Source organism: Carassius gibelio, chromosome A18, assembly GCF_023724105.1.
Source record: "Carassius gibelio isolate Cgi1373 ecotype wild population from Czech Republic chromosome A18, carGib1.2-hapl.c, whole genome shotgun sequence".
NCBI lineage: Eukaryota > Metazoa > Chordata > Actinopteri > Cypriniformes > Cyprinidae > Carassius > Carassius gibelio.
Window position 1 is genome coordinate 14,668,448 of NC_068388.1, and position 21,652 is coordinate 14,690,099.

The window sequence follows — 21,652 nt, forward strand, 5'->3', positions numbered from 1 at the left end:
GGGCAGTTGGTTGTCCTGCAGAGTTAAGCGCAAACTCTAATTAAACACACCTAGCTAATTAATATCTTAATAGGCATACTAGAAACTTTCAGGTGCTGAGGCAAACTCCAGGACTCGGTTTGGAATCCCCTGCATTATAGAAACCCGGGAAAAAGAGTGTTGTCTGAACAGCATGAACCAGATGGTAAAGCTAACAAATGTCAGTCTCCCACAGTCTGCAAATGGCACATTTATATAACCATGAAACACACTCTGGCTATGCACACTTGAGAACAATCAAATGGACAGAAATAGAGAAAAAAAAAAGAAGAAGGAAAATACCTCGCAACACACACATTCACACAAACAGTACCCACAAATGACACAAGCAAAAAGTCATCACAACAGTTACTTTGTCTTATTATATATTGTAAAACCTATTACATAGTAATATTTGTAAGCATTTGTTTGGGTTATAGCAGTTTTTGAAATACTACGCATGTTAGAATGTTTTCCCTTTTTTTACTTGACATATTATTTGTGTCTTTGTTTATTCAGGGGAAGCATGTTGGTGGACCATCCATCCTGCATCCAAACAGAGGTCAGAGGGTGAGAAGGTCAGGGTAGGAGATGACCTCATCCTGGTTAGCGTGTCATCAGAGAGATACCTAGTGAGACTTTTTACATCCTTAGTGATCTAATAACAATATCAACCATGATTCTCTGAGCATCTGACAGCTGGTGTTTGTGATATCTTCTGCAGCATCTGTCGTACGCCAGTGGGGACCTGATGGTAGATGCCTCCTTTATGCAGACCTTATGGAACATGAATCCAGTCTGTTCAGGCTGTGAGCTGGCAGAGGGTAAGTGTTCAGCAAATACAGAGAACTGCAAAATGTTCTGAAAAATCTCTGTGTTTTTTGAAAGATAAATGTAACCTATCTGTGCTCTGTGTTTATATTTGCTCTCTCCAGGGTACTTAACTGGAGGTCATGTCATAAGACTGTTTCATGGTCACATGGATGAGTGTCTGGCCATCTCAACACCTGATCAGGGTGAAGAGCAGCGAAAGTAAGATCAGTCTCTTTACTGTCACGCACACATACATTAGCTATTTTCTTACTTCACCATCTACATGTACAGTAAATTAACTATTATGTTTGGCTAGCCTCCTTATACTGTGTACCTCACACTGAATCCTGGTCTCTCTCTCTAGGATTGCACAATATGAAGGAGGGGCGGTATGTAGTCAGGCCCGTTCATTATGGAGACTTGAGCCTCTGAGAATTGGGTGAGAAAATCTCTTTAACTGTGACATTATTATTAAATATCATTTCCTATATACTTTTTGTAATACATACCTGTAATTTCTCTGCAGTTGGAGTGGTAGCCACATGAAGTGGGGCCAGGCCTTCCGCGTACGCCACATCACAACGGGTCGGTACTTGTCTCTGGATGAGGAGAAAGGACTAATGGTCCTGGATCCAGAGAAAGCCAACACAAAGTTGTCTGCCTTCTGTTTCCGTGCATCAAAGGTAGGTTAGAACTTGTATAAATAAAACAAAAATCAGCTTTTTATTTTGCCCATTCGACTAGTTTTTAAATTCTAACAGCGTTTCTCATTCCCGGAGAACAGGAGAAGGTGGAGGGGGCTCAGAAGAAGCGAGATGTGGAAGGAATGGGTGTTCCTGAGATCAAGTATGGCGAGTCCATGTGTTTTATGCAGCATCTTTCCACAGGGCTGTGGCTTACATACGCTGCTTTAGATGCTAAAGCGGCTCGCCTGGGAACCATGAAGAGAAGGGTATGAAGCTCGCTGAACTACAAACCACATGATACCAACTCACATACCTCAACTGTTGTGTTTCTTATGATCGTACATTTAAACTGTTTCTCTCATTCTTCATCTTTCTTTCAGGCCATATTACATCAAGAGGGCCATATGGATGATGCCCTGACTTGCTCTCGCTCTCAGATAGAAGAGTCTCAGGCTGCTCGAATGATCTACAGCACCACAGGCCTTTTCACACAGTTCATCAAGTACGACTGTGCATCACATACAATCTAGCATTTATTTATACTGTATATTATACGGTCACACTGAATAGTGTGTAATATCTTATAGACAGAATACGACTTTGGTGATATTTAATGATTACCTTTATTGTTTGATTAAAAAAAACAAAGTGGAAATATAAGCAATATGAAATTTTTTGGCTAAATGTTAGGCATTACTATTCAAAATTTTTGTGTGTTTTTTTTATTATTATTATTTTTTTAAAGGTGTGCTTTTATTAAGCAAGACATTGATTAAAAAAATTAATGAAAATTAAAAATGAAATAATTAAATTAAATTAAAATGATGCTGCTTCTTTAACTTTCTATCGATCAAAAAATTCTGGAAAAAAATATTTCCACAATAATATAAACCAGTACAACTGTTTTCAACATTGATAATGTTTCTTGAAGCAGAATATTAATATGATTTCTGAAGGATCGTTTGATGTGTTTCATGTATATTATATGTATATTAAATTAGAAAACAGTTATTTTCAATAGCGATAATATTTCACAACATTTCACAACAAAATACATATATTATATTATAAATATTAAATACATATTTTATATTGTTTTAATCAAATAAATGCAACCTTGGTGAACATAGAGACGTCATTCAAACACATAAAAAAAGATTCTGACCCCAAACTTTAGGCTTTTATGTATGAATGTATAAATAAATAAATTTGACAAGTATTTTATGAATAAATATAATAAAATAATTCTTCTTTAAAATGAGTAAAAAAGGTTTACTGAAAACCTCTAAAAATATGCCTTTTCAGACTGATAATTTAAGAAAATATTTGTGAACAGTTTCCTTATGTATTCTTGTGTGTGTGTGTGTGTGCATGCATCCTCTTCTCTCTCTTACATCAGAGGTCTGGATTCTCTGAGTGGGAAGAACAAATCCCCTGGTCCGGTGTCCCTGCCACTGGACGGAGTGATCCTGTCCTTGCAGGATCTCATCCATTACTTCCGGCCTCCAGAGGAAGAGCTGGAACACGAGGAGAAACAGACCAAGCTGCGTTCTTTACGCAACCGACAGAACCTCTTCCAAGAAGAGGTATGTGTGTGTGAGGGTGTGTCTGACAATCAGCCCCGATCCCCTTTACAATGAAAGTTTATTTTCTGTTGCAGGGGATGATCACCATTGTGCTGGAGTGTATCGACAGGCTGAATATATACAATACTGCTGCACACTTCTCTGAGTTTGCCGGAGAAGAAGCTGCTGAGTCCTGGAAAGAGATTGTCAACCTGCTCTATGAACTGCTTGGTGACTGAATATAAATAAATATAAATATATGCTAACAGTCAAAATAAATATTTTTTTTTTTTTTTATGTTTTTGAAAGAATCCTCTTATGGTCTCAAAGGCTGCCTTTATTTGATCAATAAACAGTAATAATATGAAATATTTCAGTTTTCCATTTTAAAAGCTAATTTATTTCTGTGATGACATGATCCTTCAGAAAGAAAAAAAAATATATACTGATTACTATCTATTATTAGTCATCAGTTGTTAATAATGTTTATTTTTGCATTTTAAAATATGATAAAATATAAAACAGTCTTTTAAAATGAATATTTCACATAATTTTTTCTCATTTAAAAATATCACCCCCTTTTCTTTCTTTTTTAAATTTTTATTTTTTTTACAGTTTTTTACTGTACTTTTGATTAACTAAATGCATCCACGACGAGCATAAGAGACATAAGAAGAAATAAATAAATAAATCATTCATTTAATACTTATTTATTAAATATATAACATTAATTGAACAGCATGTAAAAGGCATATTTTACTCAAAAATAAATATAATTTTCTTCCTATCCATTCTTCATTACTTTTTTTTTAATCAATTTTTTGGATTATATTGATGGATTAGATTTGTGAATGTGTCCTTGTTTTCACAGCGTCACTGATTAGAGGAAATCGTTCTAACTGTGCTCTGTTTTGCGATAACCTGGACTGGCTGGTCAGTAAACTGGATCGTTTGGAGGCTTCTTCAGGTATTTATAACCCCTTGCTCCAGCGCACGGTCAACACATGACTGGCAATCCGTTTTTAAACTTTGCCACATACTTCTTGCTCTCATACTCCTTTCTTATCTGTATGTCTCCAGGCATCCTAGAGGTGCTGTATTGTGTTTTGATTGAAAGTCCTGAAGTCCTGAACATCATTCAGGAGAATCACATCAAGTCTATCATTTCTCTCTTGGACAAGCACGGTCGAAATCATAAGGTCTGACTGCGAACGTGATTTAGGTCAACTAACATTTATCATTTTGCGACACATTGAAGATCTCACTCTCCTTTGCCGATGTCTGGACAGGTTTTAGACGTATTGCGTTCACTCTGTGTATGTAACGGTGTTGCCGTGAGGTCCAATCAAAACCTGATCACAGAAAATTTGTTTCCGGGCCGTGACCTCCTGCTGCAGACTAACATTGTTAACTATGTATCAAGGTAATATCTGCTGTGCTGCTTTTGTTCATGAATGTGCTCTAAATCAAAGAGATTGAAAAGATTTCAAAACGTTAACTGCAATAAATGTCACTTACACCTTGTAGCGTGAGGCCCAATATCTTCTTGGGGACTTGTGAAGGTTCTACACAGTATAAGAAGTGGTACTTTGAGGTGATGGTGGACTATGTGGAAGCATTTGTGACAGCTCAGGCTAGCCATCTGCGTGTTGGCTGGGCTCTGACCGAGGGCTTCAGTCCGTACCCAGGAGGAGGAGAGGGCTGGGGTGGCAACGGTGTGGGCGATGACCTCTACTCTTATGGGTTTGATGGCCTTCACTTGTGGTCAGGTAAATGCACTGATCTTGCATATTTTATATGTAAATGAGTGTTTATGGTCCTTCAACCATATTTTTGCTCTGTGTAGGTCATGTGTCACGTCAGGTGGCTTCACCCAACCAGCACATCCTGGCAGCCGATGACGTTGTGAGCTGCTGTCTGGATCTGAGTGTACCCAGTATCTCCTTCCGTATCAATGGACATCCAGTCCAGGGAATGTTTGAGAACTTCAATGTAGATGGCCTCTTCTTCCCTGCCATAAGCTTCTCTGCTGGAGTGAAGTAATTACATTTTTATTACATAGAAAATCTTTTTAGTAGGCATACAGCAATATTAAGATGCTGGCTATTTTTCATTTGTATATAACGAATGGATAATACATTACTTTTTATTTCTAAAGTAATTAATACTTTTATCTTAGCATGGGTATATACAACTGATCAAAAGTGACGTTAAAATAATTTATGATGCTTCCAAATACTTATGTTTATGTTTACTCTGTATGCTATCCATTTGAACTTTATTAAAAAAAAATCCTGAACAAATGTATCGCAGTTTCCACAAAAAAAAATATTGTGAGAAATGTTTCTTGAACACCAAATCAGCATACATGAATGATTTCTGAAGGATCATGTGACACGGAAACTGTGGCTATGATTGCTGAAAATTCAGCTTTACCAACACAGGAATACATTACATAAAATAACTTAAAGAAAATAATATTTCACAAAGTAAATGCAGCATTGGTGAGCCACAAGAGACTTTTGTTTTAAACAACCCCAAAAATGTAGATATTATCAAGACCGAGACAATTATTTATAAATCAAAACAATGAAAACTAAAATCACTAGTTTTCATTTTAAAAATATGATTAATTCGTTTTTTTCAGAGCTCGCTTCCTATTGGGTGGTCGACATGGGGATTTTAAGTTCTTGCCCCCTCCTGGTTACTCCCCATGTTATGAAGCCCTTCTCCCCAAAGACAGAATGCGCATCGAGCCCATTAAGGAGTATAAACATGACTTTAATGGAGTCAGAAGCCTGCTGGGCCCCACGCAGTCCCTCACGCACACCTCATTCACTCCCTATCCCGTTGACACTGCCCAGGTAAACTAAAAAAAACTACTTTTTTCGCTTGCCTAAAACACTTTGACTCAGTGCTCAGTGTATATATTGTGTATGTAATATCATTCGTAGATTGTTCTACCTCCTCATTTGGAGCGGATCAGAGAGAAGCTTGCAGAAAACATCCATGAGCTCTGGGCCGTGACCCGAATTGAGCAGGGTTGGACCTATGGAGTGGTGAGAGCTTTCTGTCTCTGTCTTTCACAAATAAACACCAACGCAAGTACAAACATACTTGCAAACTCAAGATCCTTATTAAAGTTAAATGATCTCTCTCTCTCAGTTCAGGGATGATAATAAGATGTTGCACCCGTGTCTGGTGGACTTTCAGAGTCTTCCGGAACCTGAGAGGAACTATAACCTCCAAATGTCTGGAGAGACATTGAAGTGAGCGTCTGTTGAATCTCAAATGTCTGAAGTTCATTGCTTATGGATCCATCTGTCCATCCAATTTATTCACCAACTTTTTTTCTCCTTGACCTCTCCAGAACCCTCTTAGCTTTGGGATGCCACGTAGGCATGGGAGATGAGAAAGCAGAGGAGAATCTGAGGAAGATCAAACTGCCAAAAACGTATGTAAACCTCAGAATGCATCCAGGCAGTATTGGTCTTGTTTAATGGCTAAGGTTTTTGTTTTCATAATTTTTCTTTTCATTGGTTTAGTTATGTGATGAGCAGCGGATACAAACCTGCTCCTCTGGACCTCAGTCATGTCAAACTGACGCCCAATCAGAACCAGCTGGTGGAGAAACTAGCAGAAAATGGGCATAATGTTTGGGCACGGGACAGGGTCAGACAAGGATGGACGTACAGCATTGTGCAGGTAGGTGTGGACACTATGCTGAATATGTCATAAAGGTGAGAAAATTGTCAAATTTGTTGTAACCTCGCTGTGTTAGCAAGTTATACACATACATACATATCTATACAAATATCTGGAAAATGCTATAATTGGTTCAAAATTAGATATCATATTTTGGACGTTTGTTGTCTGACTGTGTTGAATATCTGAGAACTACAATTTTTCAGAAACTTGAAAGACCAACCCTTTTACTCTTGTTACTTACCGTGTGACCCTCAGGACATCTTGAATAAGCGCAACCCCCGTCTGGTGCCATACAACCTGCTGGATGAAAGAACCAAGAAGACAAATAGAGACAGTGTGAACAACGCTGTGCGCACTCTGATTGGCTACGGATACAACATTGAGCCCCCAGATCAGGAGAGCAGTGAGTCTTTGTTTTAGTGTGTTATTACCAGTGTCTGTATTAACGAAGCTGTGAGTGGATGTCAAAACGATCACTTCTAGGATCCAGGATATGGAACAAACCTTAAATTCATTGCCCAGCTTCAGATCTAAATATTTGTTTGGATTTGAATTGTTTCTGCACTCCTAAACTCTCTTTGTCCCAAAGGTGGCCATGGTTTTGAGAACGCACGTAAAGATAAAGTGCGTATCTTCAGGGCAGAGAAGCAGTATGCTGTTACCTCAGGAAAATGGTACTTTGAGTTTGAGGCCGTAACCACAGGAGAGATGAGAGTTGGCTGGGCTCGACCGAACGTCCGCTCTGACGTTGAGCTTGGATCTGATGAGCTGGCCTATGTCTTTAATGGAAACAGGGTCAGTGGTGTCGTATTAGTCTAATTCTGCTGTGTTATATGGCACCAGGCCATCTTTCCAGCTAATTGGAGCAATACATTTTGTGTGCCGCACAAGTTGCTGACAAACTATTTTGGATAGCTGCAATAAACACTGTATTACTCTCCTCTGGTTTCCCTGCAGGCTCAGCGATGGCACATTGGTAATGAGCCATTTGGCCGTCAATGGCAGTCTGGTGATGTGGTCGGGTGCATGATAGACCTCACTGAAATGAACATAATGTTCACTCTTAACGGAGAGATGCTGATCAGCGATTCTGGCTCTGAAATGGCCTTCAAAGACATTGAGATTGGAGATGGTGAGGACTTAGGCTATAACATTGTTTATCAGCGAGGTTTCGAGGGGTTATGTGTTTTTTTTTTTTTTTTTATACGCTATGTCATTTAGCTGGTCAGGATATGTCTGTAGTTACTTTATGATCGCAAGTTTGTTTCCAAAAACACAGATCAATCCTAGTCTTGGATTTCAAAAGCTATGTAATTAAAATTTACTTCTGATTACTGCTCTGATTGATTTTTTTTTTTTTTTTGTATTATGGGGATAAATGGGTAATAAATGGATTATTCACCAGTATGACTTTGTTTTCTCCATCAAACACAAAGTATGAATTTGTGAAGAATAGCCTGGCCTTTGTTTTATGACACAAAAATAAATAAATTGTTAATTTTTTTGTAAATCTACCCTTCTGTTGTATCTCTCAAAATCGAATATGGGGGGGGGGGGTGATTTTGTGAAGATGGCAGTAGAAGAGAGAATCAGGAGACGAACGGTGAGTGAGTGGTTTGGACGAAAAAATCAACACCTGTGTCTTGTTTCAGTAATTGGCGTGGAGAGAGTATATAACGCCAGGAGAAACAGGAGTAGGGGAGAGAGAGAAGGACTGCTGGCGAGTGAACCTGACCCGGAAGTGATTACGATAGCGTGTTTATGTTGGCGTGGTAGACAACGTGAGCAGTAAAAGTGTATCTTATAAATAAAGCTATCGTCAGCAGTCAAGCCGACCCCTCGTCCTCTTCCTTTCCACCCACGAACTCTCTACACTGGTGTTGACGAACTTTCGACACTGGTGTTGATTACTTCCATCCAAACCACTCACTCACCGTTCGTCTCCTGATTCTCTCTCCCTCTGCTGACTTTGCTAAACCACACCCCCCCTGTCACAGACACCTTTGATGTTGATGCTATTTTTGGCATAAATTGCACAAGAGCGAATGGCTTTTGACATCAAATAGCTTTACTAGGTCATTAAATGGGGGAATGACTACAGAAGACTTTAAATGTAGCACATGTGGACTACTTTAAGCTTGTTACAAAAATATGATGTTGGAACAACATAACGATGATAAATGAAGCCATTTTTTGTTTAAACATCCCTGTATGAATTTCTGTCAAAATATCATCTTGAAGCAATTCACAAAGAAATAGTCTAAAGTACATAAGTATATATATATATATATATATATATATATATATATATATATATATATATATATATATATATATTCACCTGCAAACATCCCCAACAAGCTGAATCAATGTAAACTTTGCCATCCTTAGCTAAGGCTTATGCCAACGATGCTACCGCCCCACGTTAAAAACGTTATCTTGATTCTTAAGTCACAATATGATAGTCTTTCAATTTTAAACATTTGGAACTTTATGAGCATTGCCGAAAACATATATAATGATTTAATACCTTTTTTTTTCAATGGTTAAAGTCCCAAAAGTAGCTTAATGTCAGCTTTGCCATTCTTTGCTAATGCTAATGCTATCTCTGGATAGCAGTGTGTGAGATGATAAGTCCTCCTGTTTGTAGTATTTCTGGAGTGTTTTATATTCATACCACGCTCCTCCTTCATCTCTTCCATGGTAAAAAAATACAAAAATAAATGTAAACTTTGGATTTAAATGCAAAAGGTGCTTTTTGATTTATTTCTCATATGCATACGTCTTTGAAAAAAAATCTAAATCAAACAGCTCTATAGACTGTAAGAGCAGTTATTATTCTAGTGTCAAAAGTCATATTTGCAAAAGAACATCAGTAGGCTACTTTGCGTCTGTATATTAGAACAATTGCCATTCAAAATATTGCAATACTATGTTGTATTTATACCCTTCTCCCTCCGCCTCTACAATAAATCAGCTTCTTCTCTGTTCTTCTCCCTCCAGGTTTTATTCCAGTCTGCACTTTGGGTCTTTCTCAGGTAAGCCGTATTAACCTTGGTCAGAATGTTAGCAGCCTAAGTTACTTCGCTATCTGTGGCCTCCAAGAAGGCTTTGAGCCATTCGCCATCAACATGAAGAGAGACATCACAATGTGGTTCAGTAAGAGCCTCCCCCAGTTTATTCCAGTGCCATCTGACCACAACCACATTGAGGTATTTAAGCAATTTTTGTGTCATTTAGTTGAGATTAATGGTATAGATAAAGTTTCTGAATCTTTTTGTTGTTCTCATGTGACCTTTAGGTCTCTCGGGTTGATGGAACAGTAGACAGCGCCCCCTGTATTAAAATAAACCACAGGACTTTCGGATCCCAAAATTCCAACACAGACATGCTGTTCTTCAGACTGAGCATGCCTGTAGAGTTTCACCTGATCTTCAAGTTTCCTGCAGGCACCACTCCCCTCACACGAACCCTCACCATCCCTGAAGATGAGGTGCTGGAGGTGGACCCCCACTCTGACTTCGAGATGCTGAAAAAGTCAGCCAGTCGCAAAGAGCAGGATGAAAAGGAAAAGGAGCCATCTATGGCCAAAGATATTCTGGACATTAAGGAAAATGACAAAGACACTTCATCCGAGAAAGGAAAGAAGAAAGGGTGAGATCTGAGAACTTTTACATACTTTACAAAAGAGGACTTAAGGAAATTCTATACTTTAAAAGAAATGTTTTCAGACATTAACTGCATGTTAACTGCAATTAAATGAAAATGCATTATAGATACAATTTATATTAAGTGCAACTTTACAGTGTTTTTGACCCCACTTAAGTTGGATTTAAGTTTGTATTAATATGTAATTTCTAAATTAATTCTGTTGTCTTGGAAAAATGGTTAAAGTGTATTGGCGAATGTACTGACAAGCATTCATGGCAAACTAAGATAGACTTTAAAGTCATTTTATAGAAATTTGTATATTATATATTTAAAAATATTTAGAATTACACATTTGTAATGATGACGTTTCGATTTAGTACCTTTGAAATATGTTAACTTTAAAACTGGCGAAAAACACTATAGTTAAAATTATAATCAAATACTTTATATGTGCTTTAGTATGTTAGTCAGCAAATAAGTGTACTTTAAGTGTACTTTTTAATTTGACATAACAAAATAGATTTTTTTATTGTGTTCGTAAGTATGTTTAGAAACAATCATGAAAGTACACTTAAGTGGCCTTTTATTTCACTAATATTATATTATTTTTAAATACTTTTTTTATATTCTTTATGAATTCAAAGTATACCAAAAGTGCACATTCAATACAATTAAGCACACTTCTTTTCCAGAAAATGTAGTTCATGCTTGACCCCTCAAAATTCTTCCCTCAGCTTCCTGTTTAAAGCTAAAAAGGCAGCCATGGTTACTCCTCCACCTCCACCTATTATGCCCCGTTTGTTTGAGGATGTGGTGCCTGACGATCGTGACGACCCAGAAATCATCCTCAATACGACCACAGTTAGTCTTCATTGCGAGATCTGTAGTATATTACACATTGTCTGCACTTGTTTTTTTGTTGTTGTTGTTGTTGTTGTTGTTTTTTCTTATCCTTTTCTCTCTCCCTGTCTCGACTGCTTAGTATTATTACTCAGTCCGTATCTTCGCTGGTCAAGAACCTAGTGGGGTATGGGTGGGTTGGGTCACCCCAGACTTCCACATGTATGACCTCAACTTTGACCTGTCTAAGGTCCGTACTGTCACTTTGACTGTTGGAGACGACAAGGGCAACATACACGACAGGTGAGATGACAAAATTTCTGCCATGTCAAGTTATTGGAATGTAGACCAGTGAACACAAATACAAGAAGCTGCAGTGTGAAGAAGCATTTAGTTAAAAAAACATGTTCGGTATAGTGAGGTGATGTAGGTGAATATCGATTTTGGTGCACTGGTGTCCTAGTTCAGTCACCAACCTTCAGAATAGGTAGAAAGCAATCTAATTTCATCTTGATTTTCAAGAAAAATGTAAACAGCTTTGAAAAAAGATTAAATGAATATGAGGACCAAATTAAATAGTAAGAGTTTTCAGAGGATATATTTTACATTTCCAGTGTCTCTGGCAAATAGTTCTTATTTTAAGCACAAACTCCACTATTTGAGTGTCACAATTACTCTAAATTTAGTGCTCAATAAACAGCATTTATTTGAAAAGAACAGAATTTATTTGAAATATAATTCTTAAATATAAATTAATGTATCCTTTCTGAGTAAAAAAAATATTAAATAGAAAGAAAGAACCACAAGAAGACCACAAACTTTTTATTGGTATTTTAGAACTTTGATTAAGCTACAAAGCTTCAAAAATGTGTTCATTAATCACTCAGGAATGTTATTCTGTTTGCTTATCAGTATGAGGAGGAGTAACTGCTATATGGTGTGGGGAGGAGAGTTTGGCAGCAACACCCAGCAGAGGTTCAGCCAAGAGGATCTGGTGATTGGTTGCTTGGTTGACCTGGCAACAGGTCTCATGAATTTCACAGCCAATGGGAAAGAGATCAACACTTTCTACCAGGTAAGCAAAGGACATCTCTTCAAAGGAGGAACTGTAGTGTCACTTAAAAATTCCCCGGCTTCTGTTAGGAGTGCATTTTCATCTTTTGAATTGATAAGTATACATAATGCTTTCTCAGGTGGAGCCCAACACTAAGCTGTTCCCAGCTGTGTTCGTATTGCCGACCAGCCAGAACATGCTGCAGCTGGAACTAGGAAAACTCAAGGTCTTCACTATCCTCTCCTTCTGGCACTAAAAGTCATCAGCCTTCTGTTAGAAAAACCTTTACTGAACATTTGTAGCCTTATTGTAGCCTTTTTTATCTCCATCCCATAGAATATCATGCCTCTTTCGGCGGCCATGTTCCGTAGTGAGCGCAAGAACCCAGTGCCCCAGTGTCCTCCTAGACTGGATGTTGAGATGCTGACTCCTGTGATCTGGAGCCGGATGCCCAACCACTTCCTGAATCCAAAAGTGGGGCGGGTGAGCGAGAGGCATGGCTGGATGGTGGAATGTACAGAGCCTCTCACCATGATGGCTCTGCACATACCTGAAGAGAACAGGTACAGGAGAACAAGAAGACTATCGAAAAACAATACCTTGCAGAAAATAAAACAGTTAAAACTAGCCTAAGCTGGTTGGCTGTTCTTAGCTAGTTTAAGCTCACAAAAGGAGAAAGACGTCATGTTTAGAACTGTGATGACGAAGGCTTATCAGGGTCAAGTAAATGCTGGATGTGAAATTTTTAAAGTTCACGGCACAGAATCTTTACAGTACGTATAAGAGTTATACACACCGGTCTGTTATTGTGGCAACATTTCCACGCCTCGAAACGTGAACGAACTGTGACTGGTTGTTTGACATGAAAGCTGCCATGGATTCCAGACCTTCAGTCAGACCTTCATCTATCTGCCTAGCAACCACCCAAGCAACCAAGTAGCAAACACACTAGAAACTGCATAGCAACAACCTAGCAACCATCTAACAATGACCATGAATACCCTAGCAACTGCTAAGCAACCACCCAGAAAATCCTAACAATCAAAAAGCAACACGCTAGCAACCACCCAGCAAAAGTCTTAGCAACCACCCCGAAGCTGCATAGGAACATCCTATTAACCACCAAGCAGTGACTATGGGTGCGTCTCAATCAGCTCCCTTGATCAGTAGTCAGTTAGACATTTTTAGGGCTGTCTCAATCGCAGTGCACTGAAACATTTGCTCCCTGAAAAATCCCCCAATGCACTGTAAAAACTAGGGAGCATCAGTGCTCACTATGCTCCCTTACCAGGAATAACATCACATTTCTGAAGCGTGTAACATAAAAACCACATGAGACAACTCAATAAATATAATGACACGGGATAGAAGATTTAAGAAGACAGACCGTTTTTTTTTTTTTTTATATATATATTTGAACTTAAACACACATCGCTAAACAGGTACTGAACACATCTAATTAATATTAATAAATAATATCCGGCTGAAATGTTGTAAGAATACAATTTAAAATTAAATTTACAATTTAAAAGAAAATAACAATTTATATAAAAATGAGTTGGCCCTGCCTGTTGTTCATTAATTCCAGTGATGACGTTCTACTATGTTGTCCGTTGACATTGTACGAATTGTTGTGGAATTTCACTGATCACCAAGGTTCCAGAAAGTTACTTTTAAAAGTAATGCATTACAATATTGCGTTACTCCCTACAAAAGTAACTAATTACATTACTTAGTTACTTTTTATGGAAAGTAATATGCGTTACTTTTGCTTTACTTTTTAAATATGAGCAGGGATTGATTGTTTCTAATATAGGAAGTACTATTTATTGCAAATGTAAAAGCCCTTTCACACCAAAAAGTTTAATGAATAAACCTTAAAAGAAAACAGGAGAAGAAGGTTCAACACTCTTCAGCAATAAAAATACAATGAAGCATAACTGTCATTTTTGCTTATTAGTATGGTTAAACTGGATCATCAAAGGCCAGCAGCAAAGACATCAGTTAATAAAATGAGATTAGGTACATTTGTGTTATTTAACATTTAATTACTGCAGGTTTGCATCATATTCTAAGTTTGCATTTTTTTAATTCATTTTGATGAATACTAAATCAGTGTTTTTTTGTTAGTTTTTTTAGAGTAGGATGAATTAATGCACATTAACATTTAGTCTAGAACTACATCATGTTCACACAGCACACATTATGCCTCTGTACTTCCACTACTTTTCAATAAATGGGAAAACAAAGTAACTAGTGTTATTTTTTGAAAAAGTATCTCCGATATTTTCTTGTTTCTATATTTTCGATATTTTCTACTTTACTAGTTACTTAAAAAAAGTAATCTGATTATGTAACTCACATTACTTGTAATGTGTTACCCCCAACACTGCTGAGCACTGTCCCAATGTGCAGCGAGTCAGTGTACACAATCCACTGATTCATGAGCTCCTTAACAATTTACCCTGGACACCCTAGCAACCATCCATAAGACCCTAGCAGCTGTCAAGCAACCACCAAGAACACTACAAAATTCTCAAGCTGACAAATTTATGAATCTAGTTGTTGTGTATTCTTCAATAGTTGACATGTTTCTCTTTCTCGTATGCAGGTGTATTGACATCCTGGAGCTGTCTGAGCAGCATGACTTGCTGAAGTTCCACTATCACACTCTGATGCTTTATTGTGCTGTGTGTGCGTTGGGCAACAACCGTGTGGCCCATGCCATCTGCAGCCACGTGGATGAATCACAGCTCTTCTACGCAATCGAGAATACTTACCTGCCAGGCCCTCTTCGCAGTGGCTACTACGACCTTCTCATCAGTATCCACCTGGAATCAGCCAAACGCAACCGATTGGGAACTAATCGTGAGTTTATTATTCCCATGACAGAAGAGACGCTCAGCATCACGCTTTTCCCGGATGCAGAGGCGGCCAATGATCTGCCAGGAGTGGGTCTCACAACCTGCCTCAGACCCAAGCTACACTTCTCCCCTATCAACTTCGTGGGTACTGACCCAGATCTGTACACCCTTAGTCCCATTTTACCTCTGCAGGTACGATAAGGATACAGTGGGGTCCAAACCTGATTGTTGGTAGACAGATGATCTCTTTGTTAATATCTGTGCTCTTTCTGCCCTTACAGGAGCTCAAGACCAAGGCTCTGAGCATGCTTACCGAAGCAGTGTTAGATGGCAGCCAGGCCATGCGCGATCCTGTTGGGGGCAGTGTTGAGTTCCATTTCGTTCCCATTCTCAAACTCATCAGCACCCTCCTCATTATGGGCATCTTCAACAATGAAGATGTCAAGCACATTCTCAAGATGATCGATCCCAATGTGTTTGGGAAAAAAGAGGAGGCCGGAGAGACAGAGGGACTAGAAGAGGAAGCTGCTACCAAGGAGGAAGCAGAGGAGGTGAAGGAGAAGAAAGAATCACCTGAAAGAGAGGAGGAAGCAGTGGATGAGGGAGTTGGGGAGGAGGAGGAGGATGAGGAGCTGGAAGCTCTGAAGAAGGAGAAGGGCCAGGAAGGAGAAGAGGTTGAGAAGGCAGTAGAGGAGGAGGAGGGAGAAAAGGTGGATGGAGAAAAAGGGGAGGATGAAAAGGGGACAGAAGGAGTAGGAGAGGAGGAAAAAGAGGAGGAAGAGGAGGCACCAGAGGAGGGACTACTTCAAATGAAGCTGCCAGAGTCTGTAAAACTGCAGGCAAGTTTAATCGCTAGATCTGTCTGTCTGTCTGTCTGTCTGTCTGTCTGTCTGTCTATCTATCTATCTATCTATCTATCTATCTATCTATCTATCTATCTATATGTTCGATAAGATTCTATCTATCTATCTATCTATCTATCTATCTATCTATCTATCTATCTATCTATCTATCTATCTATCTATCTATCTATCTATCTATCCATCTGTTTGTATACTTGTATACTGTATATGTATATCTATTTTTCTGTCTGTCTGTATTTGTCTCTCTGTCTGTCTGTTTATACAATCTATCTATCTATCTATCTATCTATCTATCTATCTATCTATCTATCTATCTATCTATCTATCTATCTATCTATTTGTCTGTCTGTCGATATCTGTCTGTCTGTCTGTTATTGTATATACTGTATATTATGTATATTTTCTGTTGTTGATATATTTTATTAATACTGTCTCCATCTGCCTGTCTGTCTGTCTCATCTTTCAGATGTGCACCCTTCTACAATATTTCTGTGACTGTGAGCTCAGACACAGAGTTGAGGCTATTTTGGCATTCTCTGATACATTTGTAAAGCAGATCCAGGCAAACCAGCGTGAACGATACAAAGACCTAATGAAAGCATTTACTATGAGTGCTGCAGAGACCGCTCGCAGGACCAGAGAGTTTCGCTCTCCTCCTCAGGAACAAGTATAATACACAACTCTTTACTTTAAACCAGCACATATAATTTTTTGTTGCATTCAAGGAGACTATCAACTGATTATGTGCATGTATGTAGGTTTTCCTGTTGACTAACTTTAAGCACAGCCCGGAAGATGAGGATTGCCCCGTGCCAGAGGAAGTGCGGGAAACCCTCCAGAATTTCCACATTGAGCTCCTGAATCACTGTGGTCAGTTTCCAAAATATCTCACAAAAATCAACACCAAGAAGTTGCTGTTGCAAAATCATCTTGGATCAAATTCTCTACAGCTAATTCAGTTTCTGGGTCTTCTTCTGAAAATTTATGACAAAAAAATAAATAAATAAATAAAATCATTGGACTATTTGGTGCTAATCCATATTTGTTTTTGTACCCCAGGTGTTTACGTAGAAGAAGAAGCAGAGGAGGAAGAGGTAGACGCGTCTCTGAGAGGGAGACTACTCAGTCTAGTGGAGAAGATCAAGACCTTTAAGAAGAAAAAGGAAGAAGAGGAGCCAGAACCAGAGGAAGAGCATAAACCTAGTGAGTAAATGTAGTCAAACATCTTGAGAAGGTTGTTCAGATTCACCTCAAAACATGGATGCAGTTATAGATCAATATTTTTGCTTTTTGTTCAAACTTGTACTATTTTTATTCATAGTGCTAGTCTAACATTTCCAGAACATTCTATGCCCCAGGTACTTTACAGGAGCTGATATCCCACACAATGATCTACTGGGCACAGGAGTCCTTTATTCAGAACCCTGAGCTGGTGCGGCTCATGTTCAGTCTCCTTCACCGGCAATATGACGCTCTCGGGGAGCTGATCCGTGCCCTGCCAAAGGCCTATGCCATCAACGCTGTGTCTGTACAGGACACAATGGACATGCTGGAGTGCCTGGGACAGATCCGCTCCCTTCTCATCGTCCAGATGGGCCCGGAAGAGGAGAGGCTTATGATTCAGAGCATTGGGTGGGTACTTAACTCTCTCTCTCTCTCTCCCTCCCTCTCCCTCTCCCACTCACCAAGGCTTTGTTTATTTGATACAAATACGGCAAATTGCGAATTAAAATGTTTCTGACCCCAAATTGTGGTGTATCTTGTTTGTGTTCATGCCCTGAACTTCTCTAGAGTCATGTATGCTTATCTGGACATATCTTTTGTATAGTGTAGTATATCAAATGCAAATTGTTTTCTGTCTCATAGGAACATCATGAACAACAAGTTGTTCTACCAGCACCCTAACCTGATGCGAGCACTGGGCATGCATGAGACAGTCATGGAGGTTATGGTCAATGTACTAGGAGGTGGAGGAGACTCTAAGGTACTTTCCTGATTACTGTATTTATAAGAGTTCTTTTATTGTATATATACTGAACATTTAAAACTGATATTCTTGGACAAGGATCCGACTCTGTCATTGAAGCTGATGTAAAGTTAAACAAACTTCTTTTTTTTCCCCATAGGAAATTCGATTCCCACAAATGGTGACCAGTTGCTGCCGCTTCCTGTGCTACTTCTGCAGGATCAGCCGTCAGAACCAGCGTTCCATGTTCGACCATCTCTCTTACCTGCTGCAGAACAGTGGCATTGGACTGGGTTGGTCACTTTTTAAAACTTAACTGATACAGATTTTTATTATGGTCGGATCTGTTGACACCAGTGATAACTATAACAATAACTCTAATTCTGTGAGTATAGGGAATTCCACAGCACAGCTATGATGATAACAACACAGAGGAAATTTATCATTGGAATCACTTTCAGAATGACTTTGTTCAGATGATGAATGATAAAAACATTGACAGCCAATTGGAATCAGCCAGTTCAAAAAGCTTGCACATTTAACTGGGTAGACGACATAACTGCAATGCATGCTTGTAATAAGTAGAGCTTGTCTGTAGATGTGGACGCTAACATGGTTATCAACATTTTTCTTAGTAGGATTTTAAAATGAGGATCCATTTGTTAACATTAAGTAACATTGAATAATTAAATCCATAATTTCAACAATTACTAATACATTTTTAAAATCAAAGTTGTATCTGTTGATGTTGGATCATTCAAATAACACGAGTAGCCAATGAACAATTGCATTTTTATTAACTAACACTGAAAAATATGAATAAATGCTGTAAAATCTATTGCTCATTGTTAGTTTATGTTAGCTAATCCTTTAACTAATGTTAACAAATGTGACCTTACTGTTAAATAATTTCTGTTGTTACAGAAATGTTTAAATAATTAATGCATCTAGTTCCTTAAAATAAAAAATAAAAAATTTAGGATCATAGTATTACTTTGTTTTGTTTTGTTTCATTTAAATAATTTTTGTTGTTGTTGTTGTTGCTTTTTAGGGATGCGTGGATCTACTCCTCTGGATGTTGCTGCTGCATCTTGCATTGACAACAATGAGCTGGCACTGGCTCTGCAAGAGCAAGACCTTGACATGGTAATGATCTGAACAAATTGTATTTTGTATTTAATGATTTTATGGTACAGTACAGGCATTTTAGTGCCACGTAAAAAAAATAAAAATCTAAGATTGCAAGATTAAAGTTGTATAATATTTAAAGTTTAATAAATTGAAATTTGGGCTGCTCCGATCACGATCGGCCGATTGTTACCGCTGATTAGAGAACCGGCTTTACTGACGAAATGCGCATTAACGATCGGTCAATCGTGATCGGAGCAGCCCTAGTTGAAATAATTCGAGAATAAATTACAAATGTTAATAAAGTCGAGAATAAAGTTGAAATGTTTCGAGAATAGAGACATATTACCACGAGAATAAAGTCGAAATGTTTAGAGAATAAAATCGTAATACTATGATAATAAAGTCTAAATCTTTTGAGAATAAAGTCGGAATACTTCGAGATTAAAGTCAGATCTGTTTCAAGAATAAAGTCATAATACTATGAGAATAAAGTCGAAATGTTTAGAGAATAAAGCCGTAAGTAGAAATGTTTTGAGAATAAAGTCGATATGTATCCAGAATAAAGTCAAAATTTTACGAGAATAAAGTTGAAATGTTTTGAGAATTGAAATCGTAGAAATGAAAGTTATATTATTTTGAGAGTAGGCCTTTATTGCGCATGCCTATGTCCTGGATAAAGAGCACCGGGAGAAGATGCAGGCCACCAGAATTGATTTGAATGTTGTTGCATCCGAGCGACCAGTTTTAAGGACTCGCAGAAACAACTTAATATCAAGAATATGATATTTATTAACAGACTGAATAGGAACAACTTTTTATCTTAACATCAGCTAACACACAGCCAATCAACATTCCTTTAGGGGGCACTGTAGCTCACTTATATACGTGAAATCATTAGCAGAAATCATACCATGTGTCATACTCACGAGGACACTATGCTTGGAAATAATATTTTATGTCTTCCATTGCATTCGTTATTTGTAGTGCGCCAGCCTCCCAGTAGCAGTAAGCTTTGAGGTTTTAGGGGGTCTACTTTTATTATGTCTCAGCTTTCAAGATAAGTTTTTTAGTGAAACACAAATTATATGTTATACAATAATGTATTTTTCAAGCTCTTTAGTGATCTGATCAATGTATTTATGTGAAACATAAACATAACATGTTTTCTTTGTGAAAATTCCAAATTTGTGAAAATTCCACCACCTACTCCACAAAAACGTCAAAATGTTCTATAAGTTGAAGTGGACTCCAAATCTTTAATATTGTTTTGTTTTCTCAGGTAGCCTGTAGGCTACAACATGTAAGTGACTAGGCCTATTCACAAGCTGTTTTATTCATGGTATAATACAGTAAATGATTGGAAATAATATTTTACGTCTTCCATTCATTAATTGTATCACGCCAGCCACCCAGTAATCGTTAAACCAGTAAACTAATTTTGTGCTTTAAATATAACACAATAATTAATATAACACAACTCAGCTTTCTAATTCTGTCAGATTTATCAGGAAATACAAATTATAAATGGGCCTTTGCTCTTTTTTTAAAGTGTATAGCAAGATATAAAAGTGAAGGAACATCAGTAAGCCTATAGCCTAAAGCTTAATTTATAATGAAAATAATGTCTCATTATTGTAATCGTAAATACATGCTGCTTTAACTGAAGGAAATACAGCGATCTGTCATGCCACATTAAAGAGCGTGAAAAACACACATTATCATAAAATATTGTTACAGATTTTGAAAGCTGAGATTTTGGAATCTCCAAGTGCTCCCAATCTGGGACATTAGCGTGTGCAAAAGGCCAGAATATACTCTAAAAATATTTTTACTTTAATCTTTATTGTCAAAACATTTTCTTTATTCTATTTTATTTCTACATTCGACTTTATTCTCGTAGTATTTCAACATTATGCTCATAGTATTTCGACATTAATCTCATAATATTTCAACTTTATTCTCATAATATTTTGACTTTATTCTCGTAGTATTTCAACATTATCCCTGTTATATTTCAACTTTCTTTTCAAAGTATTTCGACATTATTCTTGGAATATTTTGGCTTTATTCTCATAGTATTTCAACATAATTCTCGTAATATTTCGACTTTATTCTCAAAATATTTTGGCTTTATTCTAGTAATATTTTGACTTTATTCTTATAATCTCATTTTTTTTTTTCATTTAACGTGGCACTAAAACAATGTCATAATAATGTATTACTGAAAAAAAAAAATAATAATAATAATAATAAAATCATTGGTTTGCTATGCCACTCAGGTGGTGACGTATCTGGCTGGATGTGGCCTTCGGATGTGCCCCATGCTTCTCTCTAAAGGCTACCCTGACATAGGATGGAATCCAGGTGGTGGAGAGAGATATCTGGACTTCCTGCGTTTTGCTGTGTTTGTAAATGGTGAGCTTATTTCGTGTAATTCTGTTTCTGACTCTTTTTGGGGGCATTCAGAATAAAACTTTGTGTTTGTGTCTCCCC

The 21,652-nt window shown here is 37.7% G+C and overlaps 1 protein-coding gene across 8 annotated transcripts in view; it reads left to right on the forward strand.

Annotated features, from left to right (window-relative positions):
• The window catches only part of LOC127934027 (ryanodine receptor 1), a 115,214-nt gene that overhangs the window by 42,279 nt on the left and 51,283 nt on the right, over nucleotides 1-21,652 (forward strand). For all 8 annotated transcript variants that reach the window (XM_052531196.1, XM_052531197.1, XM_052531198.1 and 5 more), the window contains 39 exons: nucleotides 538-650; nucleotides 743-842; nucleotides 954-1,050; nucleotides 1,196-1,270; nucleotides 1,358-1,514; nucleotides 1,616-1,783; nucleotides 1,898-2,019; nucleotides 2,917-3,103; nucleotides 3,178-3,313; nucleotides 3,954-4,049; nucleotides 4,163-4,281; nucleotides 4,372-4,505; nucleotides 4,610-4,851; nucleotides 4,929-5,121; nucleotides 5,730-5,946; nucleotides 6,037-6,141; nucleotides 6,248-6,351; nucleotides 6,453-6,536; nucleotides 6,628-6,787; nucleotides 7,046-7,193; nucleotides 7,380-7,585; nucleotides 7,748-7,922; nucleotides 9,794-10,002; nucleotides 10,092-10,444; nucleotides 11,176-11,302; nucleotides 11,424-11,584; nucleotides 12,194-12,356; nucleotides 12,475-12,561; nucleotides 12,672-12,898; nucleotides 14,947-15,391; nucleotides 15,481-16,038; nucleotides 16,529-16,729; nucleotides 16,821-16,932; nucleotides 17,122-17,265; nucleotides 17,421-17,694; nucleotides 17,929-18,046; nucleotides 18,189-18,321; nucleotides 19,080-19,174; nucleotides 21,439-21,574. In XM_052531196.1, coding sequence (XP_052387156.1) covers nucleotides 538-650; nucleotides 743-842; nucleotides 954-1,050; nucleotides 1,196-1,270; nucleotides 1,358-1,514; nucleotides 1,616-1,783; nucleotides 1,898-2,019; nucleotides 2,917-3,103; nucleotides 3,178-3,313; nucleotides 3,954-4,049; nucleotides 4,163-4,281; nucleotides 4,372-4,505; nucleotides 4,610-4,851; nucleotides 4,929-5,121; nucleotides 5,730-5,946; nucleotides 6,037-6,141; nucleotides 6,248-6,351; nucleotides 6,453-6,536; nucleotides 6,628-6,787; nucleotides 7,046-7,193; nucleotides 7,380-7,585; nucleotides 7,748-7,922; nucleotides 9,794-10,002; nucleotides 10,092-10,444; nucleotides 11,176-11,302; nucleotides 11,424-11,584; nucleotides 12,194-12,356; nucleotides 12,475-12,561; nucleotides 12,672-12,898; nucleotides 14,947-15,391; nucleotides 15,481-16,038; nucleotides 16,529-16,729; nucleotides 16,821-16,932; nucleotides 17,122-17,265; nucleotides 17,421-17,694; nucleotides 17,929-18,046; nucleotides 18,189-18,321; nucleotides 19,080-19,174; nucleotides 21,439-21,574 — 6,681 coding nt within the window. The remainder of the gene's footprint in view (nucleotides 1-537; nucleotides 651-742; nucleotides 843-953; nucleotides 1,051-1,195; nucleotides 1,271-1,357; nucleotides 1,515-1,615; nucleotides 1,784-1,897; nucleotides 2,020-2,916; nucleotides 3,104-3,177; nucleotides 3,314-3,953; nucleotides 4,050-4,162; nucleotides 4,282-4,371; nucleotides 4,506-4,609; nucleotides 4,852-4,928; nucleotides 5,122-5,729; nucleotides 5,947-6,036; nucleotides 6,142-6,247; nucleotides 6,352-6,452; nucleotides 6,537-6,627; nucleotides 6,788-7,045; nucleotides 7,194-7,379; nucleotides 7,586-7,747; nucleotides 7,923-9,793; nucleotides 10,003-10,091; nucleotides 10,445-11,175; nucleotides 11,303-11,423; nucleotides 11,585-12,193; nucleotides 12,357-12,474; nucleotides 12,562-12,671; nucleotides 12,899-14,946; nucleotides 15,392-15,480; nucleotides 16,039-16,528; nucleotides 16,730-16,820; nucleotides 16,933-17,121; nucleotides 17,266-17,420; nucleotides 17,695-17,928; nucleotides 18,047-18,188; nucleotides 18,322-19,079; nucleotides 19,175-21,438; nucleotides 21,575-21,652) is intronic.